We start from the raw sequence: 14,043 nt of genomic DNA, 5'->3' as shown, positions 1-14,043 counted from the left end.
GAGTATGTGTGTGTGTGGCCCTTTAATAGGTGACAGCATGTGAGGTGAGTGACGTCAGTGAGTGCGTGGGCGAGAGAAGAGAGGGAGCGGTAGCGTGAGTGCGGGGAGGGACTAGTTGGTTTTGTGTTGGATTGGCTTTGTGCAAGCAATCAATAAAGCAAGATTTGCAACTAATCGCTGGACTCATCATTCACCCTAAAGTCGTCCGCTGTGGAGACCCGAGCACCCTGGAGAAGTGTCTCCCCTGCGCTCTTCGACTATGGTCTCCTTCTTCTGCTTCGTCTCCTTGTGTGCGCACACTGGACCCAGGTCCGCATGGAGCTGGAGGGGGCGTGGCCTCCAGCGCCGGCTGAATTCCGGGAGATTTTCGGGAGAAAATCTCTTCCGGGAGGTTTTCGGGAATCTGCCGGAAAATCCGGGAGGGTTGGCAAGTATGGTTAGTATAGACCAGGGGTCGGCAACCCGCGGCTCTATGCGGCTCTTTAGCGCCGCCCTAGTGGCTCTCTGGAGCTTTTTCAAAAAATGTATGAAAAATGGAAAAAGATGAGGGGAAAAAAAATCTATTTTTGTTTTAATAGGTTTTCTGTAGGAGGACAAACATGACACAAACCTCCCTAATTGTTACAAAGCACACTGTTTATATTAAACATGCTTCACTGATTCGAGTATTTGGCGAGCGTCGTTTTGTCCTACTAATTTTGGCGGTCCTTGAACTCACCGTAGTTTGTTTACATGTATAACTTTCTTCGACTTTCTAGGACGTGTTTATGCCACTTATTTTTCTGTCTCATTTTGTCTACAAAACTTTTAACGTTGTGCATGAAAGGTGAGTTTTGTTGATATTATTGACTTGTGTGGAGTGCTAATCAGACATATTTGGTCACTGCATGACTGCAAGCTAATCGATGCTAACAGGTTATTTAGGCTAGCTATATGTACATATTGCATCATTATGCCTCATTTGTAGCTATATTTGAGGTCTTTTAGTTTCCTTTAAGTCCTCTTAATTCCATGACACACTATCTGTATGTAATATGACTTTTAATTTTTTGCGGCTCCAGACAGATTTGTTTTTGTATTTTTGGTCCAATATGGCTCTTTCAACATTTTGGGTTGCCGACCCCTGGTATAGACTGTACTCAAGTTTAGAGACTCTACTTCTGTCCCTCGATGTCTCCGACGAAAAGCAAGCTGCAGCTTAAAAGTGGATCACTGTCTGCGTGTATATTCGGGATAAATTAAAGTTACGTTCACATCGCAGACATGCTGTCTACGCTCCAGACAATCGCGTGCAACTTGTTTACGTCACAACGTTTGGTTTCGGCAGTGCCTTTTTTTGGTGATCAAAGTCATTGAATTTTCGGTGCATCGCTTGTCAATAGTGCACAAATATTAGGATATGTATGGAATCATACGGTGACGACCTGGTGGTGATAATGTTTCATGTTTGCTTTTCGGTTTTTGTATTTAAAATCCGTTTCAAACAAAGTTTTCTTCTTCAAAGTAATCTCCCTGGGAGTCTTAACACATTTTCCCAGCATTCTTTGCCATGCTATTATATATTCCTGCAATGATCCGCCCACAGCTCCATCATCACAACTATTTTGATGTTGATCATGTCTTCAAAATGAGACCACATGGTGTCCCTCTTGAGATTTTGAAAGAGAAGAAACAAATCTGGTGAACCGGGAGGTTGTTTCTAGCAGGGCAGTGTTCCTCTTGGCCTGGAATTATCAAATCCTCAAGGCAAAGTCAACATTATTTTGTCTGCAGTTCGTTAGTTAGATGGGCATCGTCCACTGTGAGTTCTTGCCATAGAGCCATACGATCAACTAACATGTCTACAAAGAGATCGTGTCGTGTTTGCATTGTTCACTGCACAAGAAATGTGGCAGGACAAACTGCATCACCATGACAACGTGCCTCCTCACAAAGACCTGCTGAACATTTGACAGTTCCTGGCTGAGAAGAACTTTGCCGTGCTGGAGCAACACCATTACTCACCCAACCTATCTCTGTGTGATTTTTTTTTTCCCCTTCCCAATTTTAAGGGGATTATTAAAGGCTGCGAAGGGCACAACTACAAACCCCGTTTCCATATGAGTTGGGAAATTGTGTTAGATGTAAATATAAACGGAATACAATGATTTGCAAATCCTTTTCAACCCATATTCAATTGAATGCACTACAAAGACAACATATTTGATGTTCAAACTCATAAACTTTATTTTTTTTTTTGCAAATAATAATTAACTTAGAATTTCATGGCTGCAACACGTGCCAAAGTAGTTAGGAAAGGGCATGTTCACCACTGTGTTACATGGCCTTTCCTTTTAACAACACTCAGTAAATGTTTGGGAACTGAGGAGACACATTTTTTAAGCTTCTCAGGTGGAATTCTTTCCCATTCTTGCTTGATGTACAGCTTAAGTTGCTCAACAGTCCGGGGGTCTCCGTTGTTGTATTTTAGGCTTCATAATGCGCCACACATTTTCAATGGGAGACAGGTCTGGACTACAGGCAGGCCAGTCTAGTACCCGCACTCTTTTACTATGAAGCCACGCTGATGTAACACGTGGCTTGGCATTGTCTTGCTGAAATAAGCAGGGGCGTCCATGGTAACGTTGCTTGGATGGCAACATATGTTGCTCCAAAACCTGTATGTACCTTTCAGCATTAATGGCGCCTTCACAGATGTGTAAGTTACCCATGTCTTGGGCACTAATACACCCCCATACCACTACAGATACTAGCTTTTCCACTGTGCGCCTATAACAATCCGGATAGTTCTTTTCCTCTTTGGTCCGGAGGACACGACATCCACAGTTTCCAAAAACAATTTGAAATGTGGACTCGTCAGACCACAGAACACTTTTCCACTTTGTATCAGTCCATCTTAGATGAGCTCAGGCCCAGCGAAGCCGACGGCGTTCCTGGGTGTTGTTGATAAACGGTTTTCGCCTTGCATAGGAGAGTTTTAACTTGCACTTACAGATGTAGCGACCAACTGTAGTTACTGACAGTGGGTTTCTGAAGTGTTCCTGAGCCCATGTGGTGATATCCTTTACACACTGATGTTGCTTGTTGATGCAGTACAGCCTGAGGGATCGAAGGTCACAGGCTTAGCTGCTTACATGCAGTGATTTCTCCAGATTCTCTGAACCCTTTGATGATATTACGGACCGTAGATGGTGCAATCCCTAAATTCCTTGCAATAGCTGGTTGAGAAAGTTTTTTCTTAAACTGTTCAACAATTTTCTCACGCATTTGTTGACAAAGTGGTGACCCTCGCCCCATCCTTGTTTGTGAATGACTGAGCATTTCATGGAATCTACTTTTATACCCAATCATGGCACCCACCTGTTCCCAATTTGCCTGTTCACCTGTGGGATGTTCCAAATAAGTGTTTGATGAGCATTCCTCAACTTTATCAGTATTTATTGCCACCTTTCCCAACTTCTTTGTCACGTGTTGCTGGCATCAAATTCTAAAGTTAATGATTATTTGCAAAAAAAAAAAAAAAATGTATCAGTTTGATCATCAAATATGTTGTCTTTGTAGCATATTCAACTGAATATGGGTTGAAAATGATTTGCAAATCTTTGTATTCCGTTTATATTTACATCTAACACAATTTCCCAAATCATATGGAAACAGGGTTTGTAGATCGCTATGACAACAAAGCTGCTGCGAATCGTGGAAGAATCCTTTCAGGAGTGCAAATAGGCACAGCAGAGAAGCTTGTAGAAGTGTGTTGGACTACAAGATGATTACTTTTAAGGGAAAAACCTAAAGTTTGGTTTGAGGGATTCAGGTAGACCAGCAAAGATTTCAGCCACAACTGCCCAGGAAAATTGTTCGAGATGAAAAGAAAAATCCACAAATAACTTCAGCTGAAATACAGGACTCTCTGAAAAATTGTGGTGTGGCTGTTTTAAGATACACAATAAGGAGGCACTTGAAGAAAAATGGGCTGCATGGTCGAGTCGCCAGAAGAAAGCCATCACTACAAATTACTTTGTTCCAGAAGTTTTGAGGCTTGTCTCTGTGCTGTTTGGCGTAATGTTAGCGGGATACTTTGTGATATTTGTGCAGAAATGGCTTTCTTCTGGCGACTCGACCATGTATGAAAATAAATATGTTTAAATATTTAACTGACCCAAAGCATATTCAGACATGTAACCATGTGCCTGCATTTTGTTTCTTTCACCAGATGAAGTCTACGGAAGTGGACCAAGGGCTATTCACAGACAGCTACTGCAGAGTATGCAGTGCTCAGCTAATATCTGAGTCTCAGCGGATCGCTCACTATGAGGTGAGGAATATTTTTTACTTATCTTAAGTTAATAAAAAGTATTTTTTTAGTATATGCTTGTAAGGTTAGAATTTGGGTTATAGGACCCTGAACCAGGCATGTGATTTTTCCGTCTAAAGTCGGAATTCCGTCTTTTTTAATCTCGGGAAGAAAAAAAATAATTATCTCCCGTTTTTCCGTTTTTTTTTTCCGACCCTAAATCAAGATTCGAGACGTAGTTTATATTACGCCGTAGTTGATTGGTCGATATGTTCCTTGTGACCAGAGGTGGGTAGAGTAGCCAGAAATTGTACTCAAGTAAGAGTACTGTTACTTTAGAGATTTATTACTCAAGTAAAAGTAAGGAGTAGTCACCCAAATATTTACTTGAGTAAAAGTAAAAAGTATGTTGTGAAAAAAACTACTCAAGTACTGAGTAACTGATGAGTAACATACACACTCATATCATATATATATATATATATATATATATATATATATATATATACATACATACATATACATTGATATATACAGTATATCATTTATATGTATTTATTTTGCTGTTTTTGTTTACATGTTAAAGGTGTTTTAATGAATATACATGCATGTTTATCACATATAGATTCCTTTCTTTCATGAAGACTAGAATATAAGTTGGTGTATTACCTGATTCTGATGACTTGCGTTGATTGTAATCAGACAGTAGTGATGATAACGTCCACGTTTTCAAATGGAGGAGAAGAAAAGTTCCTCCTTTCTGTCTAATACCACATGAAAGTGGTTGGATTTTGGCATCTTATTTGTCCAGCTTCCATATTCGTTTTTATACACTTTACAAGAAATATATTGGCGTCAAACTCCGTAGCTTGCTAGCTTGTTTGCACTGGCTTTCGGAGACTCTTGTTTTGAAAGCGCAGGCGCGATGGAGCGGCACTTTTATTGTGAAGACAGGAACGTCCTCATGTGCGGTCAGTCTTTAGGCTTTTGACGGGCTGTACGGTTGAAATAAAAAAGTATCTTTTTTCCTTCACACTTTTGATTGATTGATTGGAACTTTTATTATTAGATTGCACAGTACAGTACACATTCAGTACAATTGACCACTAAATGGTAACACCCCAATAAGTTTTTCAACTTGTTTAAGTCAGGTCATGTGACCACCTGGCTCTGTTTGATTGGTCCAACGTCACCAGTGACTGCATCTGATTGGTGGAACGAAGTGAAACGTCACCAGTAAGGCAGGCACTTTGAAGGTCTGTCTGACAGACCAAAACAAACAAAGCGTGCATTAACAGATCGATAAAAATCAGTAGCGAGTAGCGAGCTGAATGTAGATAAAAGTAGCGGAGTAAAAGTAGCGGAGTAAAAGTAGCGGAGTAAAAGTAGCGTTCCTTCTCTATAAATATACTTAAGTAAAAGTAAAAGTATGTTGCATTAAAACTACTCTTAGAAGTACAATTTATCCCAAAAGTTACTCAAGTAGATGTAACGGAGTAAATGTAGCGCGTTACTACCCACCTCTGCTTGTGACCAATCAGGACATCTGTTATGAATGATGACGTTAATAACGTCATCATTCATAATGGTTATTACCGCCATTTTCCATATGTAAACGATGTCGGTTCTCGAGAGAAAGGACGCTTTACGAGTAAAAGAAATTGATAAACATGTCAAAAATAAGTTTCGATGGGACTGGATGGAAAGGGAAATCACTGATACTGTTGGGAAGAAGGAAGTTACGACTTTGTTCGGTGATTTTATTCGGAAAATCGATCGTCCCGGAAAGGTTTTGTGCACGTGGTGTCATGATAATATTGACTATGGATCACGAGGTTTCAAGGCTTTGGAAGTACATGCGAAACGCCAAAAACATACGAAACAACTTGAAGTAAGGAAAACGAACTTTTCTCAAATATGAAAGGACATTTTATTTTAGAGCAATCTGCTTATTACCAAAACCTAGGCAAATTTTGAGAATGACCCATATTGTGTATTTGAATGTGTCTTTGTTAATTTTAGCATGTTAAAAAAAAAATTGGTGAAAAACCAGGAGCTTGTCCCCCCACCAGGGCACCTTCGTCCCCCAGACCCCCGGAAATGTTTTCAGTCTTTTTCATTGTGGTCAAATCACATGCCTGCCCTGAACACAAACTACTGCCAACAAGGGGAATTCAATTAAATTGTCATTCATTTATTATAGTGTAACACTCAGTGGAAAATGTATTTTACACTGTATTCTGTGAACTTTATTGTACACCACACACATGCAAATAGGAGAGATCATATCGTTTGGATATTGAAACTGTTTCCAAATCTGTACGTTTGAAACGGTGCCCGGTGCTTGAACGGTGCATGAAGCGAACGTGAGTAAAAGGCAAATTCAAAAAGGTTTTCATTTTTGCCTGACCTTATTTTGTATACTTTTGAACCATACGATGGCGTGTTGACATGATCTGAAACACAATGTAAAAGTACTGGCGGTAGAAAATCGATTGATGGATGGTTTACGGAACGTAACCGTGGTCCTATGAATAAAGGTCAACACGCCAGCTTGCAGTGTCATTCAGAGGTGTGTTAGGCCTCAGTCGGAGAGAATAGACTGAACTAGCGGCTAGGGCTCTGATTGTTAGTAATTTGTTACATTGTCTGCTGAACTGCTCAGCCTTGGAGAGAGCGACCCATACGTTGGCATGTTGACCTTCTATTCATAGAACCACGGCTACATTCCGTAAACATCCGTTGTATTTAAAGTAATGTACAAACCCTGTTTCCATATGAGTTGGGAAATTGTGTCAGATGTAAATATAAACGGAATACAATGATTTGCAAATCATTTTTGTCATGTCTGTGTTGATCATGTTCTTGTTTGGCCTTGTGCTGTTTGTTTTTTGGACGCTTTTTAGTTCCTGGTTTCACTCTCTTGTTTTGTGTCATGTCTGTGTGATCATGTTTTTGTTTTGGTCATGTTCGGTTTTGTTTTTGGACTTTTTGTGCACTTTTGTTTTGTCACCATAGCAACCATTAGTTTTCACCTGTCACGTCACGCACCTGTTTCACGTTTTGAGTCACGCACCTGTTTTCGTTAATCATGCCTGTAGTATTTAAGTTCATTGTTTTCAGTTTGTCTTTCTGGTGACATCCCACAATTATGCTCTGCACATTTCTGACACTTGATTTCATGTCCATCGTTCATGCTGCTCCTTTTAGTCCATGCCAAGTAAGTTTTGTTTATTAATGCTATAGTCTTTTGGTTTCATAGTTTGTTCTCCGCCACTGTGCGCGCTTTCCGTTTGTACTTTATTTTGATATATTAAATAAATCATGTATTTACATTCCCGTCTCGCCCGAGCCAACTTTCCGTTGCATTCCGGAAAAGCAAACACCCAGGACCATGTCATGACATTTTGTCACCATAGCAACCATTACTTTTCACCTGTCACGTCACGCACCTGTTTCACGTTTTGAGTCACGCACCTGTTTTCACTAATCATGTCACTATTATTTAAGCTCCGAGTTGCCAGGCTGTCTTTCTGGCAACATCACACTTTATGATCACTCTTTTTCATGCCATGTTCACAGTTCCATGCCAAGTAAGTTTTTGTTTCTTGTTCATAGTCTTTTGCCTTTGTGCAAGTCTTTTGTTTTCATTAGCCAAGTTTTTTTTACCTCCGCCCTTGTGTGCGCCTTTCGTTTGTTCTTTTTTGATAGTGTTTAATAAATCATGTACTCACATTCCCGTCTCGCCCGAGCCAACTTTCCATTGCCTTCCGGAAAAACAAAACCCAAGGACCAAGTCCTGACCATTTTCAACCCATATTCAGTTGAATATGCTACAAAGACAACATATTTGATGTTCAAACTGATAAACATTTTTTTTTTTGCAAATAATCATTAACTTTAGAATTTGATGCCAGCAACACGTGACAAAGAAGTTGGGAAAGGTGGCAATAAATACTGATATCTTGTCTTTGTAGTGCATTCAATTGAATATGGGTTGAAAAGGATTTGCAAATCATTGTATTCCGTTTATATTTACATCTAACACAATTTCCCAACTCATATGGAAACGGGGTTTGTAGAATGTCCATTGACCTGCTCCGTTCTTTAAGACAGAAAGTGGCTGAAACATTTCGAATCAAATATTAATTTTGTTGTTGTGCGGTGGATGCTGAACACAGGAACTGGCCTTCTGCCTCCAGGAAATAAGGAACTTTTGGATTCTATTTTCTGATGCGTTATGACATGTAAGGGTCACGGTGGGTATGAGAAAAAAAACGTGGAGAAAAGATGCAAAGTTGCCTTTTTTTGTTTTGGCATTTGTTGTTTTTGTAAGTGGTGACAAAACAAATGTGTGCAGTTGATTACATTGCCTATAAATTGCCATACATTTACACGTTGAAGAGTTTCAATAATGTCTAATCTGTATTTGTATTTTGTGTGATCATGTCTGGAAGTGGTTTTGCTTCAGAGAGAGAGAACAAATTAAAAACTGATACAAAAAAAAAAAAATCCATGTTGCATTTCAGACAGGATGAAAATTGTTTAGTGAAGTGAATTATACTTATATAGCGCTTTTCTCTAGTGACTCAAAGCGCTTTACATAGTGAAAACCCAATATCTAAGGTACATTTAAACCAGTGTGGGTGGCACTGGGAGCAGGTGGGTAAAGTGTCTTGCCCAAGGACACAACGGCAGTGACTAGGATGGCGGAAGCGGGGATCGAACCTGCAACCCTCAGGTTGATGGCACGGCCACTCTACCAACCGAGCTATACCGCCCCGCCCGTTTAGAAAAATGAAAAGTTCCATTCAAAGCATTAGTTGTGGAATTTACTATACTGTTGGTTTGTTGTGAAATGAAAGACGGTCGGCGGGAAGTCGGAAGGAGACTTTTTTTAATATATTGCTAACGACATTAAAGGCCTACTGAAACCCACTACTACCGACCACGCAGTCTGATAGTTTATATATCAATGATGAAATCTTAACATTGCAACACATGCCAATACGGCCGGGTTAGCTTACTAAAGTGCAATTTTAAATATCCTGCTGAAAACGTCTCGGTATGATGACGCCTGCGCGTGACGTCACGGATTGTAGAGGACATTTTGGGACAGCATGGTGGCCAGCTATTAAATCGTCTGTTTTCATCGCAAAATTCCACAGTATTCTGGACATCTGTGTTGGTGGATCTTTTGCAATTTGTTCAATGAACAATGGAGACAGCAAAGAAGAAAGCTGTAGGTGGGAAATGGTGTATTGCGGCAGGTGTTGTGCCGGATAACTCCCCCCCGCCGTAGAATGCACCCCCTGACTGGTGTGCCGGATAACACAGCCGTTGTTTCATTGTTTACATTCCCGGAAGATGACAGTCAAGCTATACCATTGGCCTGTGGAGAACTGGGACAACAGAGACTCTTACCAGGAGGACTTTGAGTTGGATACGCAGACACGGTACCGTGAGTACGCATGCAGCTGCGGCTTCCAAACATTTGATCGCTTGCCCGTACGTGCGTGCCGCTATGTGCATGTCACGTACGTAACTTTGGGGACTTTGGGGAAATATATGTGCTGTATGAACTTTGGGGAGGCGAACGGTACTTTGGGCTGTGGGATTGAGTGTGTTGTGCAGGTGTTTGAGTTGTATTGGCGAGTTATATGGACGGGAGGGGGGAGGTGTTTGTTATGCGGGATTAATTTGTGGCATATTAAATATAAGCCTGGTTGTGTTGTGGCTAATAGAGTGTTTATTTACTGTTTTAGTCATTCCCAGCTGAATATCAGGTCCCACCCGCCTCTCACAGCATCTTCCCTATCTGAATCGCTCCCACTGCCCTCTAGTCCTTCACTCTCACTTTCCTCGTCCACAAATCTTTCATCCTCGCTCAAATTAATGGGGAAATCGTCGCTTTCTCGGTCCGAATCGCTCTCGCTGCTGGTGGCCATGATTGTAAACAATGTGCAGATGTGAGGAGCTCCACAACCTGTGACGTCACGCGCATATCGTCTGCTACTTCCGGTACAGGCAAGGCTTTTTTTATCAGCGACCAAAAGTTGCGAACTTTATCGTCGATGTTCTCTACTACATCCTTTCAGCAAAAATATGGCAATATCGCGAAATGATCAAGTATGACACATAGAATGGACCTGCTATCCCCGTTTGAATAAGAAAATCGCATTTCAGTCGGCCTTTAAAACATGTCAATGCACTTTCTCAAATTCATGCGAATCAGTTATTTATTTTGCAACATATTCTGCATTATCATTTCATTTTCAAGGTGTCATACCTGGCTTACAGTGAACATTAAGTGATTTGGAACTGACAGGTGATAACACACATTTTGTCTGGAAAAGAGTCCTCCCGATTAAATTGGGTAAAAGAGCACTTAAGTATTGAAGTTGACAAAGCACCACCCGAGATTGGACATTTTGCCCAAGGAGAAAAATGCCTCCATTTGTACTGCATGCTCCATTAATCAGTTCAGTCATTAACACAAGAAGCACTAAGCTTGGTTGGCTGTCAGGTACACCAGAACTATCACTCTACAAGTTGTACTTGAATACCATTCCTGTTGAAGAAGACCATCTTGTTAGTTTCTGTCCTATCCGTAACAATACTCATGTGAAAGCTAAAAGGTCTGCAAAATAGGCTACAAACATGGAGAAAATGACGCCGGGCTTTAGTTACAAGTTACAAATCTCCCGGATATTCATGTTTTTTTGTGTGGACAGAAAGTACTGGAGCGATGACGAGTAGGTGGTTGATCGACAATCACAACATTGAAACAAACTACAGAACCGACTCTCTTAAAGGGCTCATATTGGGATTTTGGGATTCGGTCAAAACTTCCTATACATTTTGTTTTACAAACTATCATCAAGACCAGGCCTGGGCAATTATTTACAGAAAAAAATGTGTCTGGGGGCCGGTATATTTATTTTTAAGAACACAAATACAAAACCTCACAATAATGTCTGATTGAATGCTAAAAACGTTATGACAGACCTCCTTAAAAAACGTAATGGAATTTTTATTTTTCTATGAACGATAAAACACTGAATATTGACAAAATATGAACGTCACACCCCCTTTCGATCGACATATTTTACAATCAAGTGAAACGCAACAAAAATGCAACAAACAGTGAAATATCAACGCGAAAGGTACAAAATAAACCCACCTACAATCTGATACATCTGATATATCACTAAGCTTTAGAACTTTGTTGTAAAAATCTCCTTCCGCGTCTGTGGAATCGCTTCCCGCCCGCACTACTTGGTGCCTCGTCTGAGCTGCTGTGACGTAGATTACCATAGTAACTAATTATATGACCATAGTAACTGGTATGTCAGCCATAAGCGCAGATTCCAACCATTGACATACTTTGTATGGTTCAACACTTACGGTCATTAGAAAACATCACTGCACATCATACACTTTCCATCTTAAAGATCTAAAAAAAATATTTGGGAATGTCCTGCGGGCCAGATTGAAAAGCTTAACGGGCCGCATGTGGCCCCCGGGCCTTAATTTGCCCAGGACTGTCTCTTCAGAATCAGTTTCCAGGCCAACGTATGCGTTGATTGAAACGATCCAATCGTTACTGTTGAGGTGGAACAAGTCGCAAATGAGATCTGTGTTCTGTTGTTTTTAATAAAATACTATTCCTTTTTATTATTTTCTACCTTTTGAAGGGCTATATTGCCACCGATTTCCTCTTTTTCCCTGCGAAGTGTAGTGAATTATATTTATATAGCGCTTTTCTCTAGTGACTCAAAGCGCTTTTACATAGTGAAACCCAATATCTGAGTTACATTTAAACCAGTGTGGGTGGCAGCAGGTGGGTAAAGTGTCTTGCCCAAGGACACAACGGCAGTGTTACGTGCGGGGGGGTCGCAGCTTGCTGCGAGGTTCGTTCCCCCACGATGCAAACGGACCACTCTGGACAGGACGTGCAGGTAGGAACATGATTTATTTGTAGAACTCAAACAAGTACCAAAAACTGAAAACAAGCCAGAGGAAAAATATGCCGATCGCACTCGAAGCAAACGCTAACACTTAGCATAGGCAAAAAGACAAGGAATACTCATGTAACTGTAGCATAAGCAAACAAGACTTACGTAGCAAGGCATGAAGCAAACAACTAGAGACAAGGCAAAACTCATGTAACAATGACGCCAGGCCGACTGACCGGCAAAGGCTAAATAATGCCTCTGATTAGTGCTCGGGTAGCAGATGAGCGGGCGAACACTAATCAGAGACAGGTGAACATAATGAGCAACCATGGCAACCAAAACAAACTCAGAGGTGCACAAACAGGAACTAAAGGAGTGTAAAATTAACAGAAAACACAAAACATGATCCGGACCACGACACGCAGTGACTAGGATGTCGGAAGCAGGGATTGAACCTGGAACCCTCAAGTTGCTGGCACGGCCACTCTACCAACCGAGCTATACCGCCCCTGCGTCCTGTAACGCTATATCTACATCCATGTGAGGTTACTAACACCTACAGTAGTGACCAGTGTACAAATATCCACAGTAAGTTGTGGAAATCCATCCCCATTAGCTCTTGTCTAAAGAAAATAAAATGAAATATAAAAGACGCCATAGATTTGACTGATCGTCTACTATGGGCAAAGTCTAGCGAATCAGATTTGATTCTAAAAATCCTTAGTGGAAGACAGCCCAAGTTGGAGGTATTTAGGAAGCATTTCTACAAGACTGATTGAAGTAACATTGTGTAAAAAGGGTACTTCCTTTTGGCCACTTGGTTACATGCGGTCCTGGTGTTGTCGCATTTGGTGCGCTGACGTTTCATACTTATGTAAGCACTCCCATAAATGATTCATACTGCACAAAAAAAACTAAACGGAATAGTTGTGTGCACCAAGGAAGGACATCCATTATGTTCTTCTTCTTTAAACTTGTTTTTAGAGATGTCCGATAATGGCTTTTTGGCCGATATCCGATATTCCGATATTGTCCAACTCTTAATTACCGATACCGATATCAACCGATACCGACATATACAGTCGTGGAATTAACACATTATTATGCCTAATCTTGTTGTGATGCCCTGCTGGATGCATTAAACAATGTAACAAGGTTTTCCAAAATAAATCAACTCAAATTTATGGAAAAAAATGCCAACATGGCACTGCCATATTTATTATTGAAGTCACAAAGTGCATTTTTTTTTTTTAACAAGCCTCAAAATAGCAGCTTGGAATTTGGGACATGCTCTCCCTGAGAGAGCATGAGAAGGTTGAAGTGGGGGGGACTTTGGCCTTTTTTGGTTTTTCTAGAACGTCTGGTATCCGTTTTGTCGGGGGGCGGGGGGGTTGTTGGTGTTCTCTGTGTTTGTGTTTATTTCCTGTCAGCGCTCTTATTTTGGTTCTGTTAGTCTGCTCGTCTCCCTGAGCGCTGTTTCCCCTCACCTGCTGCTGACTGGCAGCCTGGTGTCAATCAGCAGGCTGTTATTTATGCCTGCCTCGCCCTCCAGTCAGGGCTTGACGATTGTTAGTTGGTTCCTGTTTGCTGTCTCCTGTGTTATTGTTATCCTGGTTCTTGATTCCTGTTTTCTTGCATTTCCTTTGGACATGAACGTCATGTTTCCCTGCATAACGCCTACCATCTCTGCATTTTGGGGTTCGTCACCAATGCTTCCTGACAACGGAGCTCTCAACTCAAAATATCTGTATCTCAAATCAACGGTTCTCATTGAAATGAATTGAAATCAAT

The 14,043-nt window shown here is 40.9% G+C and overlaps 1 protein-coding gene across 1 annotated transcript in view; it reads left to right on the top strand.

Moving 5' to 3' along the window:
• zmat4a (zinc finger, matrin-type 4a) overlaps positions 1-14,043 on the top strand; it is a 63,013-nt gene that overhangs the window by 13,704 nt on the left and 35,266 nt on the right. Inside the window, exon 2 of the mRNA XM_061985768.1 lies at positions 4,214-4,315. Within this exon, the coding sequence (XP_061841752.1) occupies positions 4,214-4,315 (102 nt within the window). The remainder of the gene's footprint in view (positions 1-4,213; positions 4,316-14,043) is intronic.

This window comes from Nerophis lumbriciformis, linkage group LG12, assembly GCF_033978685.3.
Source record: "Nerophis lumbriciformis linkage group LG12, RoL_Nlum_v2.1, whole genome shotgun sequence".
NCBI classification, from domain to species: domain Eukaryota; kingdom Metazoa; phylum Chordata; class Actinopteri; order Syngnathiformes; family Syngnathidae; genus Nerophis; species Nerophis lumbriciformis.
Note: the sequence above shows the minus strand (reverse complement) of the source record. Positions and strands in the feature narration are given on the sequence as shown.